The sequence below is a fragment of the Polyodon spathula genome, chromosome 7, assembly GCF_017654505.1.
Source record: "Polyodon spathula isolate WHYD16114869_AA chromosome 7, ASM1765450v1, whole genome shotgun sequence".
Taxonomy (NCBI): domain Eukaryota; kingdom Metazoa; phylum Chordata; class Actinopteri; order Acipenseriformes; family Polyodontidae; genus Polyodon; species Polyodon spathula.
The window spans coordinates 12,344,724-12,364,084 of record NC_054540.1 but is presented as its reverse complement, the minus strand read 5'-3'; the positions used below and the strand labels follow the sequence as shown (position 1 = coordinate 12,364,084).

Genomic DNA, 19,361 nt, shown 5'->3' with positions numbered 1-19,361 from the left:
ATATATATATATATATAAAAAAAAAAAATATCAAATCAAAGAACTCAAACACACATAGGATTCTAGATAAAACTGACACATAATTATTACTTGCCTCAAGTACTGAACGTGCACATTTTCACATTGTATGCCTCTGGGCTTAGAGCTCAGCATGATTTTAAGTCACCATAAAGGAGTGAACACTACATTTACAGTTACATCAACTAAGGCATTTAAAAGTACAATATAATTTATACACCAGGACAGCTGTAAAAAATTAAATTAATCTAATTCTTTCTCATGACAGCTTCATGTCTGACAGCATAACAGTTTCTGAAAGACATTCCTGAATTCAGTGTTGAAGGCTGTATAGATAATGGGATTCACTGCACTGTTCACATAACCCAGCCACGTTACCACACTTATCAACATGGGCCCAATATCACAGGATTGACAAAGAACCTTGGTCACATGGACCACAAAGAATGGTGTCCAGCACGCCAGAAACACACCTGTTGAAAAAAACATGTTTGAATTAGTTTCTACCTGGAAAGAACTAATAAAAGAGATATCATTTACATTGTAGACAAACATTGGCCAAACAAAGCTAAATAAATACAGTAGAAATCACTTTCCAAACTTAAATTATTAAACGTATGAACCACAAAAATGTATCTTTGGTAAGCATGAAAGTCTAGGCAATTGAACTGATGCACAAGCAATTTGAGGAGTTCTGAAAGATCATACATAACAAAAAAAACAAACTGAACAATTCCCTCCCTCAGGTTTCCATTTCCATCCTCTAATCTGATGCATGAAATGACGCATTTTGTAAATGTTTAAATCGATATCTTTACGGACATGCCACTTGTAAATGTCCATTTAACACGTTTTAATAAGAACAAAGTAAATAATTGTATGCTTAATTTGTAACATTTTAAAAGCTAAAATGTGTACAGTACATACACATTACTGACAAAATCAAATAGGTACTGTCATCATCAACATCAAAGAAAGAAAAAAGCTGGCATATTAGGAGTCACCATACAAGTCTTGACAGTAAATATCAAGTGAATATTTAGCAGCTGCCAAACCATATTACTTCCACAGTGACTCAAACACCTTATACATCTGAATGCACTTTAAGCTCAGCTGCTTTGTAAAATCTTTTATTATACACTGTTTGCTATAAATTAATATAAAATGATTTGCAAACCCCTGACAAGGCAATTTAACTGTATGTTGTCACTTTGTGAGTGAATTGCTATAGCGTGTATAGGCAAAGGCTGGATAAGTGCTTCACTATTTTTTTTAAGTGTCTTGGCTAGTGATCAAATTACTGTACCAACTGACAGAGCCAAAAACAAAAGTTTAGACTTAAGTGTATAATTAGTATAGTGATATCAAAGCGCAACCATAAACTTTTCTCCTAAAAAACCACCAAGCCACTTAGCCAACACCTGTATTTAAAAACATACCTACAACGATGGGCAGGACCTTCATGGCCTTACGCTCCCTGCCACTCACTCTATGGCTCTTACTTTGAGACCCCTTGCTGGAACAGTGGTTTTGTTTGAATCCATTCTCTTTGGGACTAGCTTCTTTCATCTGTTCCTGAGCCTCTGCCTCAGATGTGCTGTCCCGTTGGGTTGTGATCAAGTCATTCTCAGGCAAGGTTGTCTGATTGGCCGTGGTGGGGCTGAGGTTGGGCATCAGGTACTTCACCTTCTCCCTCCTCTCCCTGCTCAGGCCCTTCAGGCTAAGGGAGAACTTCCGCTCCTCATGCATTAGGTTTGACTTGCGACTGGCACTCCACCTCTTCAGTCCACGGAACATCCAATAATAGAGCAGCAGCATGATTGGACAAGGCACAAAGAAGGAACACACAGAGGAGTAGACCACAAAGTTGTCATCCTCCAGCTTGCAGATGTGAGGATTCCTTTGGGGGACACGGTTCAAGCCGAAGATAACTGGGCTGGCTACCCCAAAAGATAGGACCCAGGTTGCCGTGATTAGGACCAGCTGTTGCATGCTGAATTGATTCCTGTTGTACTTCAGAGGAACTACCACTGCAATGTACCTGAGACACAGAACATTAGATTTGAATTCATATCTATTTCAATTTGCTTATCATAGACAGATGTGCTCTGCTTTTTTTTCTAAGAATACAAACTGTAAACTATCTGGACCAACTCAGATGTACAGTTAGTGTAATCCTTATAAAAACATCCTCAGCTGTTTATTTCATGGTTTGAAATAGACTTTTTTTATTACACTTGAAAAAGACTTTGCATTGGAGCAAAAGCTTAGAATATAATTATATAACCTACATGGACAAGGAGATTTGTATTTTACGTTTACAAAACGAGAACACTTATCCATCACCTTGGATTTAGGTTTATTCTGTCCTGGGAGACTTAGGTAATATTAGTTGTCTCAGCCTACAGGTAAGAGTAGCAGATAGTTTAAAAAATGAAGCCCTTCCCAAGATAATAAAAAACATCAATAAATATGACAGTATCAATTTTTAAAGTCAGGATTTCCAATGGATGACTCATTAGGGTACAACAATGCAACTTTGTCTCTTTGCGTATTTGAACTATTCCGTATTTTTGCCAGAAATACATTGTGTCTGGAGCTTGCCACTTACTGCCTTCCTTTGGCCTGCACACATGATTGATGAGGTGCAACCCAGGCATGCACACCCACACTTGCCAACAGAATTGGCAAGTTCATAGTGTAAAATGATGGAGAGACAAGCAACTTGCAGGGAAATCCCAAATCCCATTATCCCAATTTACTATTAGAAAGAAATGTGTGCTTTGATAAACAAGCTTAAGCAGGTTACAAAGAAGACCAGGACTGTTTCGTGTATATATAAAACATTCTTTAATCTAAACAATTAACTTAAAAAGCCTGTATTTGAGTTAAGGGTCTGTGATAGGGTCCACTGCCATGGATTTTCCAAATTCCCTGAATATGTTTTGAAAATGTCCCTTTATTTAAACTGACTGTAGCTAACAAAATAATTCTATACATCTTACCTCTAAAGCACTTACATTTCACGATAACAAACATGTATTTTCATTTAAAAAATGTCCCCGCCTCTTCACCTCTTTTCTTGAAGTGTATTAACTAACCAGATGTTCCTCTTCTATTGACTGACATGTTTGGTAGCTAATAACATGCTTGATTTCAAAGACACTGCTAAGAAAATGAAACAATAGCAGAATACCCAAGCACAAAAACTGAGAAAATTCTATTATTGCACCAGATATCATGCTTTCACATGTGAATACATATTTGCTACTGTATAACATGTGTTTCTTCAAAATTGTGCAAGACCTATTGCATATAGTATGGACATGCAGGACAGGTCATTCTTATGGAATTATTTAATTAGCAAGTGTGTTAAGAATAATTATTAAAATGTGAAAATGCATCTGTCAGCTAAATTAAGATTGAGCTGCTCTTCTAAATGTTGGTTCAAAGGTACTGCTTTACAGCCCAGAATATCCTACATCAACCAGCAGTGTCCAAATCTAATAATTGCCATTATGAGTGCCCCCAGCATGTTATATTGGCAGCTTGAAAAATCCCAACCACTTACTGCAAGCAGACTGAACAAATCAATTTGCAGAACATTTTTCTTATGCAATGATGGGAGAAATAGGTATTGACAAAACCATAAACATTACTTAAATTGAAAAATCAATAGTACAGAATTTGAAAAGGGCTATTCAGAGATGTTTTACGATTGTTTTGTGGAAATGTATGGGTTTAAAAGCAGTTAAGAATATAGTCAGTTCAATTAACTCCTTAGCATCTAACTGTGGTGCTTAATGACACTGGATCTTATTCACAAATTTTAAACTCAGCTTTAACTGAGTTGTTTATTGTATGAATAAATTGGGATATTTATTAATACCACTGAGTACTGTTCTTCTTGAAAACAACAATATTCCAGAATAGTTTCAGGAATAACAAACTTGATTTTAATCATAAAAAACATTCTTTAATAAATTATGAGTTAAAGCTTTGTGAATAGAGCCCAGTGCCTCAATAAATACATCCATAATAAATACCACATAGAACAAAAACAGTAGTTACTGCATTCAGTATGGGGCACAGTGGGGCAGGTTTATGGTTACACTCTGGTGTACCTCAAGTACCTAGAGGTTAGAAATGATTATCATATCTTGAGGCCACATGGAAGCTTAAAACGTTTGAGTTTTAAAAAGTCGCTAGGACGTGATGACTGAAACAAAAAATGATACAAAGTTCATCTAAACAACTAGAATAGTTGAGGTAACTCTAATATTTCTCATAAGTACCAAGTTGCTATTTAAAGATATATAAATACATTAATACCATGAACACGCAATAAATACAACCTCAAATGTAGTGTTCATAGTGACAAAGAATGATCAATGATATTAATATCTCTTTGCATAAAAAATAATTGGAAATGCATTGCAATCTGTTAGTTGCCAAGCTACGGGTTTGTTCTGGGCTTTGATCTTTTTCAGTGTTGGAAATCAAAGCAGAAATCTTCTAAAACCATTTACTGCACCCAAATTCTGGCTCTTAATATTATTCTTTAGAACTGTCCTGTTGCATAGAAATGTTTTGTGTAGTTGGAATTTCCTGTTGCTAATCATTTGTCATTCAAGCTTGTTCAAATGACTTGAAGAATAGAAAAAAGGAACAGATAAAAGAAAACAACACTCAAACAATAAGAATAACTTGGTTGTTTTACACAATAATTAAATAACCTGTATATTAATCTTCCAGATGGTATTAAGAAAAGAATGAAGAATTTGAAAATGAAATTGCTTAAAAATAAATGGATCAATAAGCATGCAACAATATACCGAAATAATTTTGCAAGCAATACATCAGCAATTTGCAAGTTCAACGAGCAATACTTACCTATCAACACTGATTGCTCCAAGGTTGAGGATGGAGGCTGTGCAGAGCATTACATCCATGGTCATCAGTGCATCACAGATAGAGGTGTTTAGGGTCCATATACCACCCAGAAACTAAACAAATGTGATATTTCAAGTACAGTTGAGAACATATTTAGTAGTAAAGGAAATATATTTCACACCACAGAAAGTAGATCAGGAAAGCAATCATGCACTACAGGAAGAGCTGGATCTACAGTACTGTGTTTTTTAATCATGTATGGTTGTCAGGTAACCTTATAAACCCTGGTCCTAACTGAAGTGTCAGATTTGGGTACTCTAAGCCAGGGCTTTTTTTAATGAAAAGTACTCTTACCTCTGAGTAGACATACAATGGAAGGACCAATATGGCAAGGAGGAGGTCTGCGACAGCCAGGCTGACAATGAAGTAGTTAGTGGCAGTTTTCAGAGATCGTTCTGTCAGCACACTTAGGCAGACCAGGATGTTCCCCAGAATAATGATAAGGATAAGCAGAATCCCAAACAGAAGAGCCAGATAGTTGTACTCAACATGATCCCCGTCCCAAGTTCCATTGAGTGTCACATTGACCATGATGGTGTCACCAAGCTACTGATACTTCCTGGACCTGGCATCAACATCTGGAATTCAACATGGACTGCATGAGGACAATACTGAACATAGGGGTAGTTGTTGATAACAAGAATCATGTTGGTGATATTATTATAATTTATTGCTAAAGAGCAATAGAATCTTGCAAGTATTAATACATTTTCTATAAACCAACATGAATACCTGACACCAGTATGTAACACAAATCAAAAACGAAAACAACTCAGAAGAGGTATAAAAAGGAAATGGAAGCCCTTATGGATTTAGTTTTTTTTTTTTTTTAATGCAAAATAAAATTACAAATTAGATCCAAAATTACAATTGTGGGTGGAACTTAATCTGACTGCTCTCTAAAGATATGTAATAAACAAAAAAGTTACTGATAATGCATCTTTAACACACAATGATGGCACAGAAATGTACACAGCCTAGCATTGTATACTGTAGTGCAACAATATTCAATCCAAATTCCACACATAAGACATCATAACATTTTCTTAAAAACAACACACTTGGCCTGGCTTGAGATTTGATACCTTATGTATCACATTTGCTGCAAGACTTTCCCACAGAACAATTATTTGAAAATAAACTTAAAAAAAAATGATTATCATAGAAATCAGCCAAAATGAAAGTTCTCGACAATCCACAAAGATCGATTTTGATGAAAAGTTGGAATTCTACAGTATAACAACCATTATTTCTAAGGTGCTTTTGTTAAAATAATTTCTTAGAGGCAAAAGGTAAAATCTAAAGAAATAACAATGGTATAAATTGCATATGCGTATATAATGCACTTGAGAAGCTGAATAGGCCTATTTAACAATATAGGTCCAGGTTGCTCTGGTGCAGTGTGCAATTGAACAAAATGAAATAACAGTTATTAGCTTTAAATATTTAGAAGTGTTCAGAGTATCTAGATGTCTAGGAACCGCGGTTGATCAGTTAGGATTTAGTCATCATCAAAGGCCTCAAATTCAAAAACTTCCATCTGAAATCTTCAGGGCTCAGCTGGACAGGAAAAAAAAGCAGTTGTGCTGAAATGAATATGAAACGGCCGTCCCAGAAACAAACTTTTGTTTGAGTAAATAATTTGAAATAAAGTGCACCTAAATGTAAAATTGAGATGTTAAATCTTTGAAGACCAACTCGTGGAAATGGTATAAAACATTTTTGCATCAATTCACTGTTTGAAAGCTAGATATGCTCGATAAGCAAATAATGTAAAAAGTACCGTATACAGTGTATGAGGATATGTGAATTTCACCTTGAATTGTTGTAGCGTATGCTGTAGCAATAATAAGATGATTGCATTTCATAATGCAGAGGATTTACCATCCTAACCTCCTCAATATTAAATTGATCATGTTCCCTGCAACTGTTCACCAATACTTTGTTTGATTTGAACCACACTTGATATCACTTGTATTGTTTGGTTTTGAAGAAAGGTGGTTAGCTCCAAGTCCTTTGTGTTTGTTATTCTGAGCCCTGCTGCACTGGGTTCCAGTAAACCAATAGATGTATTATGGGAGGAGGAGTACACAAACCAGTCATGTGTCCCCGGCATTCCCTTTAAGAGGAGTGCTGCCTCTGCCATTGGTTTGCTTGGTAACTTCATTTAGAAATTGGTTTTTAAAAAGCGCATATGTAATTTATCAGTGCTATTTTATATTACTGTTATATTACAAATATGGAACAAATACATTCTCTTTTATTTAAGTAGCATACAAATGTATTCAAATGTTTTTACAAAGTCTGTTTGTGCATGCTTTTATCTATGGATGATTTTTGAAGTTTAAAGAATATACACAATGAATACAGCCTAAAAACCTAAACTTAATTTGATCCTCTCTTCAACAAAGAAGTAAATACTTATGCAATTAGCAAGGCTGCTCAAAACCCACACATTCTTTTCTAGACTTGACATTTAAGACATGTACAAATTAAGAATTCAAAAAGTAAAATGGCTCATATCCATTTACATAATAATCCAAAATGCATCTGTGCAATTAGAGACACACAGTTGTTATGAACATTTTATTTATTTATTTATTTTTGAGGTGTATTTCTGGTCAGGTTACCACTTTGTATTATTATAACCTGAGTGATATCTTCATTTTCAGCCACATCCAAAGAAATATTGCTGCTCATTTAATCATACACAAAAATGTGTCATCCAGTTATAAATTGGTCATGTGTGGCTGCCTAGCAAGCAGTATAGCTCAGAAAACGTAAGGCCCTATTCTTCCATGGATACAATATTCTAGACAGATCCAAATCACTGACTGGGCAAGTAATGAATATAGTTAAACGCTATGAGAATCTAGTCCTCTATGTTATCAAACCCGAGGATGTGGTTCTACAAAGTGCTCGCTGTGTGTGCAAGCCTATTTGCATAACCGCTGTAATTGTTATATTATCTGCTTTTGTTTTGTTTTTACCACAGGGATCATATTACCCAATTACAGTTGCAACATGAAACCTGAACCTCTGACACTAACAAGCACTACCTAATTAAAATGTTGTCTAGATAAGGGATGACATTGTTATTATTAATCAAAGCAAACTTATTATGAAAACTTCCATCAATGGGAAAATGAGACTGTTTTCATACAGATAATATTGCTGTAGCACTGAACTAGTGGACCATATGTTTCTATGATCAATGTTAACTTTGAGCTGCTTTACTGAATCTTAACCCTGGCTATTGAACACATTTGTAAAACAAGATCATAACTTCTAAAGGGCTAATTGCTCCCACCTACATTTTCTGACTATTGAGTCTATGACCTGTTTACTATACAAAATAGCAGTAATTACAGCTGCATGTGGAGCAGATACAGCACATAACTGACAGCTAACAGTAGTTGATAAGTTAAGTAACTATGACTGAGTGATGATTTTGAAGAGTTTCTTTATAATTTAAAGTGGTTTATAATGTATGAAATATGTCAGCTTCCAGACTATGCACTCTATGTAATACTACTACTACTACTACTAATAATAATAATAATAATAATAATAATAATAATAATAATAATAATGCATTGTTTGTGGGGAATGCATTCACTTGTTCTGAATATCTTCTACAGCAACTTATTTGCATTCATTATTTTTTCAACAGCAAATCAAATCTGTACAATGGAAACCACAAGGATGACAGGAAGATATATTATTAGCAGTCATGTTTCAAAGCACACCTGTGTTATTTCAATAGGTAGTTGAAATTTTGTTACCTTTGAAAATAATATCTGCTGTTGTAAAATACAAACAATCAGCAGCCAATGTGTTGCATCTGAGTCTTACAGCAAATGAGTTATCTTTACACTACAAGCATGGAAAAGTTTAAATGAGTTATCTTTACACTACAAGCTTGGAAAAGTTTAAATGAGTTATCTTTACACTACAAGCTTGGAAAAGTTGAAATGAACTGAAGAAATGAAAAATTTGAAATCAGTAAATGTTTGAAAAAAGACATCTCTTATTATACCAGTCTTACTGAATGCATACAGTAATTGGCAGTGAGTGAAGTATGGCTTGCAGCAGGGTATAATTTTCGACCTGAACTACAGACACCTATTGGCATATCAAAGATAATTGCTGTAACCAGGGAGTGCTGGCAGCATTATGTTTCCATATTGATTGCTGCTTTGAAACCTCTGAAGAAAAAGGGATGCTGTTCAGGCCTCCACACATAGATGTAAAGTATGAGTCATTGATGTTTGAAAAAGAAGAAAGAATACATCTTTTCTTTTAATTAGCTGTAAAAATCTTTTTTTTCCTACAGCATTAGAGCAATTTTACTTACTGTGTGTTGAATTTGCGTTAAAAAAATTGCATGATGGGAAAAACGATCCCTGCATTTATATACTCAGACATTCAGTAAATATTGTACACTGATGGTCTACAGTGTCAACATCTTTCAATTGATGCTTACTGTATAGAACCAGCTCTCTAACCCAAGGGAGCACAAAGGTCAATGATGAACCCATCTGCCTAATAAAAATCCAATGATGTCACTTGTCTTATCATAATATAGCCAAAGTCAACATTTGTAGTGCTGTTTTTGGAGTGGTATAGAGAAAAGCCTAATATTAATTGTATTGTCCTCTGTGAATACTTGAGCAAATGTTGTGGTTAAAGACATAACTTGTTTGTTTATGATGTACCTATTCAACAACTTTCATTCTGTTATTAGTCTTCCAAGTACCTAAAGCACCTGTGAATGTTGTGTCAATTGTGTTTTCTCTGACCACCACATACTTAAATCCCAGCTGTGGGTTTCTCCTTGAGGTAATGGTTGGCCCTTCCTGTAGCTGACTCAATTCATTTCATACTGCTAAGCCTGGGTCATACATTGCTTTAAATACAGTATCTTCAATGTGCTATTGTTTCTTTTTTTCTTTCTTTAATTGGCTAATAAATCGTACCAAAATAAAAATAATGAATTATTTTACAGCTCAGCTTTGACAATTTAAATTGACATCAAATCTATTGTGGAACACAGTTTGACTTTATATTTAATCAAGCAGTAGGTCAATACAAAGGTCCATGTATCAAAATAATACAGGGTTTATGAGCATTAATTACTGTACTATAGATACATTAATGAGCACTGTACTGTATGTGGCACAATGCGTGTATAGTCTATGATATACATTATTGATGTTCAAACTTATTTTCTGGGCTGGGTTGTATGAGGTATTAAGCCAACGGGAAGTCTTATATACATTCTCTTTTCTTCTAATTGCTAGGAGCCTTAAAAATTTTTTCTCTCATGCCCTGTAGATAGCTGTACTATTTTGGTATGAGGGTACCAAAAAGCAGTTTACATTGTGAGATCTGTTTGTCACTTCAGATCACAGCAATTTCTATGTTTCCTGATGTTAAACTCAAAATTATAATAGTTCACTCAGTTACCAATTGAATCCATGGTGACACTACTCAATAAGTTCTCAAATAACTGCAATCCAAGCGGTGAAATTAAATATCTATGTCCAGTATGTATTTTAACTAAGTTTTAAGATATCCTGATATGTCCAGATTAATATTCACAGGAGTTTGAAAGGGCTGAGGAGCTTTTATTAGAGGGTGTCAGAAGATGGGACAGACAGGATAGGACAGGCCCTCGCTCTTGGAGGACTGAAGAAGCGTTCTCAGCCAGTCTGGGAGACTCGGTCTATCAGTGAGGGAACAGGCATTCTCAAGTACGGTTGGAGAATTCGAAAACACACAAGATAGGGAAGAGTCCCCTCCGCTCTACATTGGAGATAGAAAGGCTCTCGAGTACAATTGGAGAACCTGGAAAAGAAAAGCGTAGTCAGGTGCCTGTCACCAGGAGTTGCCCTCGTGGTCGAGGTGAAGCTCAGCTTCTAAGGCCAGGTACAGAGAGGTACCCAAAGGGACCTGGAGAAGGGAAATGTTTAGAAGGCTAGAACCGAGCCCAGGCAGAATAAGAGTAGGATTAGGATAGAGTCAGCAGGAGAGGCAAAGTACATGAGCTGCGAAAGAACAGCTGTGGCCGTGGGTCCCCTCTGACTCCGCAGGAGAATCTGAGATGCATCGGCAGAGGGTGTTGAGTCCAGCCCCGAGGCTGGGAGAGTGAGACTCACATATATACACGAGTTGGAAAAAAAGGACAACAACAGATGAGAGGGTTAGTTGGGACAGGCTATATATAGGAGGCCATCTGCACTGTGGAGAGGAACCCCCACCCCCCCAATGAGGGGAAACCTGTAGTGGACCGGACAGAGAGGGTGTCCCCACTCTGGGCATGCTAACAATTGCTTGATGAGCTGCTGCAACTTTAGAAGGGAAGAACCAAATGTAGGACTCCACTGCAGATGAGATCTAGAGCCCCAGAGTCTTAATTATGTGCTGGTTGATTCCTGCGCGTGTTGCTGAAATGGCGGTTCCGATCCAGAAGAAGTGAGGAGTTTTAGAACCGAGCGGGGAGGCCAGCTCTAGAGATGAGAGTAGCGAGGCATGTCAGCTTGCTGAATGGAGGTGCTTGAAGAGAAGGATGGTCTGCTGCAGGGACCAGACTGCGGAACTTGAAGATCTGCAAGCGCGAGAGTGCATCAGCAGCATTATTGAATGTAGGAAGGTGGCGGGCTTGAATGATAAAATTATTGGACACTGAAATCCAGACTAATCAGTGGAGTAATTGCATAATGAGAGGAGAGGATGAGCGGCCTTTGTTAATAATATGCACTGTAGAAGTGTTATCACTGAAGAAGAGGATGGATTTTCTAGGCTATTGATGACCCAAAAGAAATGCGGCTGCGACGATGAGACTCCAAAAGCAGAGAAGGCTTCTGCTGAGGAGGCAGTAATTGGATTTCCTGGGGCCAGGTGCTGGAGAACCACTGGAACCACCGGAGAGGAGTCAGTGAACAGGCAGAGATCTAGGGCTGCTATGAAGTTGTCATAAAAGAGAGAAAGCGATTCCAATGCTGCAGGAGAGTGGACCACATCTGGATATCTTTTCTGGCATCAGAAGGGATGAGGATGGAGGAGCTGATGTTTCCGGTAGTTGCAGACAGAGTGAGGAGACGAGCTATGAAGGTATGGCCTTGGGGAATGATGCGGACGACGTAGTTGAAAAGACCCATGAGGGAGAGGAGGTCTATCTTTTTAATATACTTGGAACTCTGGAAGGAAGTGATGAGCTGGCAGATGCAGTCCAGTTTAGAGGCAGGAAGGGAGTCCTCGGACTTATGTGTGTCCAGGGGTATTCCCAGGAATTCCAGGCAGTTGGTAGGGCTGATGGTCTTGTAGTCGCAGAGTGGGATGCCAAGGGTAGAGAAGAGGGATTTAAGCTGAGTGATGGCTTGAGCTGGAGGGTGAGAGGCTGGAGAGATGAGGAGGAAGTCATCAAGGAGATGGAGCAGGAACAGGACATGGCAGGTATTAAGGAGGATCCAGCACAGTGCTTCGGACAGCGAGTCAAAGATCTTTACACTACGGCGGCAGCCCAAAGTCAGTAGAGTGGAAAAGTAGAAGGAGCCTTGCTAGGAGATCCCAAACAGATGGCACAGAGAAGGGTGAATGGGCATCATCTTGAAAGCATTGGTGATGTCGTCTTTTGCCACCAGGCTCCATGACCAGCAAGCTTGATACATTTTATGGCGTCAGTAAGTGTGATATACTGGAGGGAGAATTGGTTGTGGGGGATTAGGGCATAGATTCTGTTGGTTGAGTGGCCATGGGGGGCGGAAAGATCAATGATGAGCTGCTTCTTTCCTGAGATCTTCTGGGTAGCAATGCCAGTGGGATTGATGCATTATTTAGGGAAGGGGGGGTAGAGAAAGGGCCGGCCATGAAACCCCTGCTGATCTCAACCTGGATGAGAAAGCAGATGGCTTGAGGGTCTGAGAGGTTTTTGCAGATGAGGGACAAGGATGGAAGACTGGGTAGGCTGGTGGAGAAGCCGCGTTGAAGGCTGTTTATTTGGTAGTCGATGAACTGCCGATTGGGGTGGAGATGGAGAGCTTCGATGAGGGCTGAGATCTTTACTGGCATGAAGACTGAAAGGGGTGTTAATTGTCATTTCTTCCATTGAACAGGGCAGATGAGCGGGGAGTGGGCATCGCTGCAGAAGGAGCAAACGTGGAGGTAGCGGCAAGGGTTGGAAGAGCATGTAGACAGGTTGAAGTTGTTACAGATTTTCTTAGATCTGATTAACTTGATGGCGTGACAGTGTCTGTCTTTGGAGGAAGATGTTGTTGGTTGCAGAGAAGTTCTTGTGGTACTCAAAGAACATCGTACCGCCGTATCGCACAGACAATTCAACAGTGTATGCCAGATAGAGATCCAGTTCCTCACATTGATGAGGGTAAGCAGTGCAAAGGACATTGCGTAAGATGGAGAAGGCCAGGACAAACTCTCCCACGGTGAGGTTCTTGAGCAAGCGGGGGGTCACTGGACTTCATTGTGACAGACACATCTCTGCATTGAACTACTCTATGGTCAATGAACTCTGCCGTGGTAATAAGAATAGATATGAGATTTATGTACTTACCCTCAATGATTTGCCGGCACAGAGCAGGAGAGATGGTGTAGTGCTGGGTGACGGGAGCTGGGTGAGGACCTGAGGCTGATGCTGAAACCAGACTGAAAATGGGAGCAGGGTTGGGATTGACAGCGGTGGTAGCAGTGGCGCTGGCGGGTGGAAGATGAGTGGAAGAACGGGCATCACTGATGTCAAGGCGGTTGATGACTGATATAGACTCGGCAAAAGGCTGCATGAACTCTTTGATCTCCTGAAAGATACCCTGATGCAGTGACTGGAGGCTGAGGAGGAGACCCGAGAGCTGCGGGGCAGGAGGACTGCCTGCTGGGGACGGCTGGATGCAGGGCAACTGTAGCAGTAGAAGGTGGCAAATCCGAGGCTGGAGAGCCGCTGGCCACGCTCCTGCTAGGGTGAGAGGTGTGCTGTGCCTGAGATGAAGAACGGACTCCAGTGGAAGTGGAAGGCTGGGCTGGAAGCAGCTCAGGGGAGAAACTGGGAGGTGAAGGAACTGGAGCAAGGCTGGATTTGAGCGCTGAGCCACAGGGCCCTGCTGGTGAGGAGTGGCTGGGGTGGCCTGGCGGGAGGTGGAGCCGGTCTAATTTGTTCAATATCTTCAACAAATTATTTTTCTACCTGAAGGGCACATTTCTGCAAACTCAATTTGTGAGCCAATTAATTGTGATAGTATTAAAACTGGAACAATACAATGTGCCAACCAAAAAGTATTAAGCGACAATTTTATTTTCATACTACGAAAACAGGAATGAATCATATTCATTTCAGTTATTTAAGGATTTTAAATTGCAGAAATAGCTAATGCTGTCATTCAAAAAAAATAAAAAATTAAAACATTAAGCTCCTTTTCTGTAAGTAGTTGATGAAATATTTAGATGGGTGGTTCCCATCTGATAACCCGTTTGAGACCACAGTCACCTTTCATCAAAAGGTGTTACTGTTTTTTTTTTACCAATACCGAACACCAGTGTCCCAGGTAAATCATTTTTTAAATGTGTACCACAATACACAAGGAGTAGAACAAACACTGTTATCACTGCTTATTTTAAGTTTCTTAGTTTTGTTGTCAAATATGACAGAAATATGAAGACTGCAACTTTGCTCAAATGCCAGCATGTCCTTAACCTAACATAACTGGTTAAGAAAGAGATCCAGGATGTGTTTCGGTATTTTTACAAGTGGTACAAGTCATATTAAATACTAAAATTATTACTGCAAAGAAAAACAAAAACAGTTTTAATACTGTAGATACAACAGTTACAGTGCAATATATGTAACCTGTTCTGAGAAAAACAGCCAGATAAAACAGGGGAAGGGATTCTACCTGTCCTGCATCTGTAATAGCTCAGTATGTCTTGAAACGATTACCTAACTGATGCGTGAAAAGATTCACATACATATGGATGAGGTTTAGCATGGACCTGATTACTGCAATCTGAATGTTTTAGCTTGTTCAAAAAAGTGGATGTTATAAAAAGCAGGACTGCAGTAGAATTCCTGAATCCTGCTGCAGAAAGATAAAGCAGCTAACCAGTGTATATTATTATTATTATTATTATTATTATTATTATTATTATTATTATTATTATTGTTTTTAATATCCACAGCTGCACATCAAATAACATGAGGAAACTTAAAATTGTAGCAGCTTTTAAAGGGCTTTTTTTAAGGGGAACCTGGCAACGCTGACATTATACCTAGATTATGATATACTCAACAATACAGTATATGTGCTGAAAATGTCCTTAGCAAGTTTCTTCATCTCAGGAGTTAAAGCTTTGAGAATAGGATCCATCATCATTAACTTTTTTGTACAATTATTTACTGAATTTGTCTATGACTGGCTATTAGTGAATGTCTTCAACAAGAAAATCTTGACATTTTTCCTGTTTCAAGATGCATTTTATTTTAGCAAGAGTCTATGGGGTCTGAAGTTGTGCTTAGACTGAAACAGATTGTTTGATTAGATTATGCCTGGATAGTTTTACCTCCACAATTCAACTCTTTGGGTCACCAATGGATGACCCTTGCAGCTAGGGCCATTGAAACTAGCATAGCTGAGCTTGGTTCAAGAAAACATGTAGAAATAGCTGGAATTTTTGTTTTTTATTATACATGGTTAGAGATTTTTTTTTTTTTAATTGACATGCATTTCAATATTAAAGCATGTATTCCTAATATTATTATTATTATTTTTTGTTCCAACCTAACTTCCTTATGTAAGAGTTTAAGGAAGGCACCTGTTTTGAATGCTGGTGCCTATTCATTAACCACTAATTACAAATTTAAAAAACAGTTTTGCATGAACCAAACCTCTTGGATCGTCTCAGACAATCAGATTCCGATTAGAGCGACCATTATCCACAGGAAGCAATTCAGTCTAAAAAATAACTGAAGAACATTAAAATGCCCTAACAGACAAAAATGAAATTATTTATGTGCATTTGCTGCAGTCAAATATCTAGCAGGTGGTGAAATATACTGGACTTTTTGTAATGAGCTGAATCAATTTGCAGGTAATAATTCCTTTTAGTTACCTTACTTGGAACACATTATTTAACCTAATTGTGCTCCACTGAAGGCAGAAGATTTATCATGGTCCAAAACCAGTAAAATCACAAAGCAGCAAATAGTGTAATGCTAATATTAGAAAGCTGGGAATTAGAAATACTTATCCTCTCCATTAGCGATTCTAAATTAGTCAGAAGGAACACTGAAAGGGAACGAGTGCGATTGTGGTACAAGAGCAGCAAAGCTGCAGTACACGCTATGAGCTGTCAAAATTATTTTGTCTTCTTACAAGTTTGATACAACCACTCAAAGATTAATTCAAATTATAATTTTTACTCATGATCCATTCTGTCTTTGCCAGGTTTGAAAGAAGTTTTATAAATCTTGAGAATTACAATATCAGTATGTCAAAAAAAGAGCTATTGAATGGCCAGATTAAAGGTCGTAAGATATTGCCACACGATGCAACAAGTATATATAGCAAGGAGATACAGCATAAAATTCACGGCTCTAGTTCTTCTTATAAATAGAGAGAGTTAACACTGCAGGCAAATCGGCAACATTGACACAACGAAACTGAAATCAGCTTTTTGTGATTTTTCTATATAGAAGCTTCGGTACTGAGCTTCTCTGTAAAAGCTTTTGTTGTTTTTGACTGGAAAATCTCCTCCTCCCTGTAGCTGGCATGGGAGTGTAATACTGCAGTGCTGACAGGCGTACCTTTGAAATGCTTTTACAAATTGGAGATGTACTATGCACATGCCGGTAAGGAGACTATAGAGTTGCTTGAATGCGCCATGGAGGGGAAAGCAGGTGGTGCACTGTCTGACATGTTTTCATGCTGCTTGGTCCCCCTGGTCCCATTTAGTCCTCACCTGTACATGTTTTGTATGTAGTGGTTTGTTTTGGATGGCAAATCTAGGGAGTGCATACAGGGTCTGCTGTCAGTTAATAGACAGACCCAGTATTGCAGTGTGAAGAGATGGTTATTGGCTGTAAAAGGAGATAACAACTGCATCACAGCCAGAGGAAGAGCATAGGGGCCCACCAAGTCCCTGTCTGTACCTAGGGAAATATCAATAAAGAAACGCACTGCTCATCTCCAGTGTGTTACTCAGAACCACAAGTTATTCAGCAATATTCTGCATTGTGTCATTAAATAGTCACATCATCGTTCTCTGGCTTTTACAAAGTGTGCAATCATTTATAAAGCCTCAAACGACCTAATGCTGCTAGATCTTTTTTATTAGGGTTGTATGGAAGTCCTTACTTGATTTATACAGGGATATGTGGTTCTCTATCCAACAATAACTATAATTTTAGTTAGGTGTGTAGGAGGATTGATTTGATGTTATCAGCAGTTACTTCATCCTTACAAAAGTTTACCATAGCATTTAGTAGTAACAGTAATTCTTCGGTTTGCCATTTTTGTTGTAATCCTTTAGTATATATTTACTGAGCTTTGCCATGTATACCTATTATTTGCCATTGCCTATCTGTGCTTGAACATGGTTTCACTATTCATTTGTTGGCTTTAATACACTTTGCTAGACTTTCACTTTTATATACTGCAGCGATATAGCTATAGGGGAGGTACATTTCCACCAGGCATATATCTTTTAGTTCTCCCTTCTGGTAGCGTTTTTTTTTTCCATCTGACTAGTCAGTGCTTTGCTCAGATTTTACCTTGACCAAGTGTGATACCCAGAGATTTTTTGTGTTTCTGTGCTGTAAAAGGCTAAGGGCTTTTACAGTGTAGTCATGTCTGCTTACACCACAGTCACACTATTTATGGAGTGTGAAAATTCCAAGCCTGCACTTTTCCTTTTTTGAGTAGTAGTTTTTCTTTCAATTTTATTATATTAATATTTTATAACAGTGTTTTTTCAACTTTATTATATTAATATTTTATAGCAGTGTTTTTTAAACTTTTTGCATAGGGTTCTTTATAAAAAAAATAAAACAAACTAAAAAGAGATTGAAAGTGCTTGGTAGGAAAAAGCCAATTTAAAAAGATACATTGATTTTGTACACTTACAATAAATAATGTACTATTTATTTTACATAATGTACCCATAATATAAATTATTCTCCTTTTACAGCAAAGCTTTTATATATAAATCTAAATAAATCTATTCTATGTGTATAGTACTTGTACTGTGCATTACATTTTACCATACAATGTTTTTTAATTAAGGAATATCGCACCTCAGTTGTAACCAATGGCAACATGTTATCACATATCTACTGGTAACACATGTTTTCTTTTTTTTAAATCACCTGCAAGTGATAACAAAATCACATAAATTATATCACCATATGTTGTATATATAATTGTTTTTTATGTTTTAAATATATTACAAATATGGCTTTGTTTTGCATATTGCATGTGAAAAAAACAAAACTTTAGTTCTTTGACAAGGTAGAGGCTAAAAAAACGTACTTACCAGTTTCTTTTAGTTGGGCTTGCTGAAAATGACAATAAGAACTGTTTAAGTTCAAATCCCTTTTTGTCTTGACTTGTCATTTTTTTAATTCTCAAATGTCTGCCTTCTCACCTGTGACCCATCTTCAAAACACTTGTGGTCCAGTTTTATTAAATGCTCCTAATTATCAGTCACAAAAGCTAAGTTGTTCTCAGTCTCCAGTTTTCCAGTCAATTGCTTATGCAGTCCTAAACTTTCATTTTTGTCAGGAAAGACTGTGCTTCCAGTGTAAATTCCTCTGAAAATAACTTCAGATAAGCATGTTGTGTTTATTTGTATTACTTTCCATTGTTTTTTTTTTTGTTATTTTTATTCCATCTGTCCTCTGTTGTTAACGAAAGCTGGGTGATATTTTCCCTCCATGTGCCCATTGCCTCCCTCTCCCTTCCTCTCTGGATGTTAAGTACCAGCACATATGTAAAATTTCCCTTGATGCTTCCAGCTGCAGGGATTGGTTGTGAAGCAGGCGAGCTACATTCTCAACAGGGTCTTAAAGTGACTGCACTTTTATATCACTTATTGTATTTCGATATTCTTTGCTAAAATTCAGAGAATAAAAAAGAACAGCTCAGCTGCTTTACACATCATAATTGCAGCTGGTTTGTAGCTTGTGTAAACTAAATTGTCATAATAAAATTGATATTGAATGTTTAAAAGTTAACCACACCTACTATATTTTTGATTCATCAGTTATTCTAAAAGTTAAGACTATTACACTCCATTTTTGTTTGTATTATAGTTATTTCAACCATCTGAGGTTGCATTTGCTATTATAGTAATGAACTGATAGGCTGATAATTCAGCATAGACAATAT

At 37.6% G+C, this 19,361-nt stretch overlaps 1 protein-coding gene across 1 annotated transcript; it reads right to left on the bottom strand.

Moving 5' to 3' along the window:
- Positions 1-286: 286 nt before the first annotated feature.
- Positions 287-18,827, bottom strand: LOC121319048 (D(4) dopamine receptor-like). The gene is made up of 5 exons (XM_041256271.1): positions 18,508-18,827; positions 5,266-5,549; positions 4,912-5,024; positions 1,458-2,059; positions 287-491 (listed from the first exon to the last, which is right to left on the bottom strand). Exons 2-5 carry the CDS (start codon positions 5,500-5,502, stop codon positions 289-291), a joined length of 1,155 nt encoding a protein of 384 aa, XP_041112205.1. The 5' UTR covers positions 5,503-5,549; positions 18,508-18,827; the 3' UTR covers positions 287-288.
- Between the last annotated feature and the right edge of the window lie 534 nt (positions 18,828-19,361).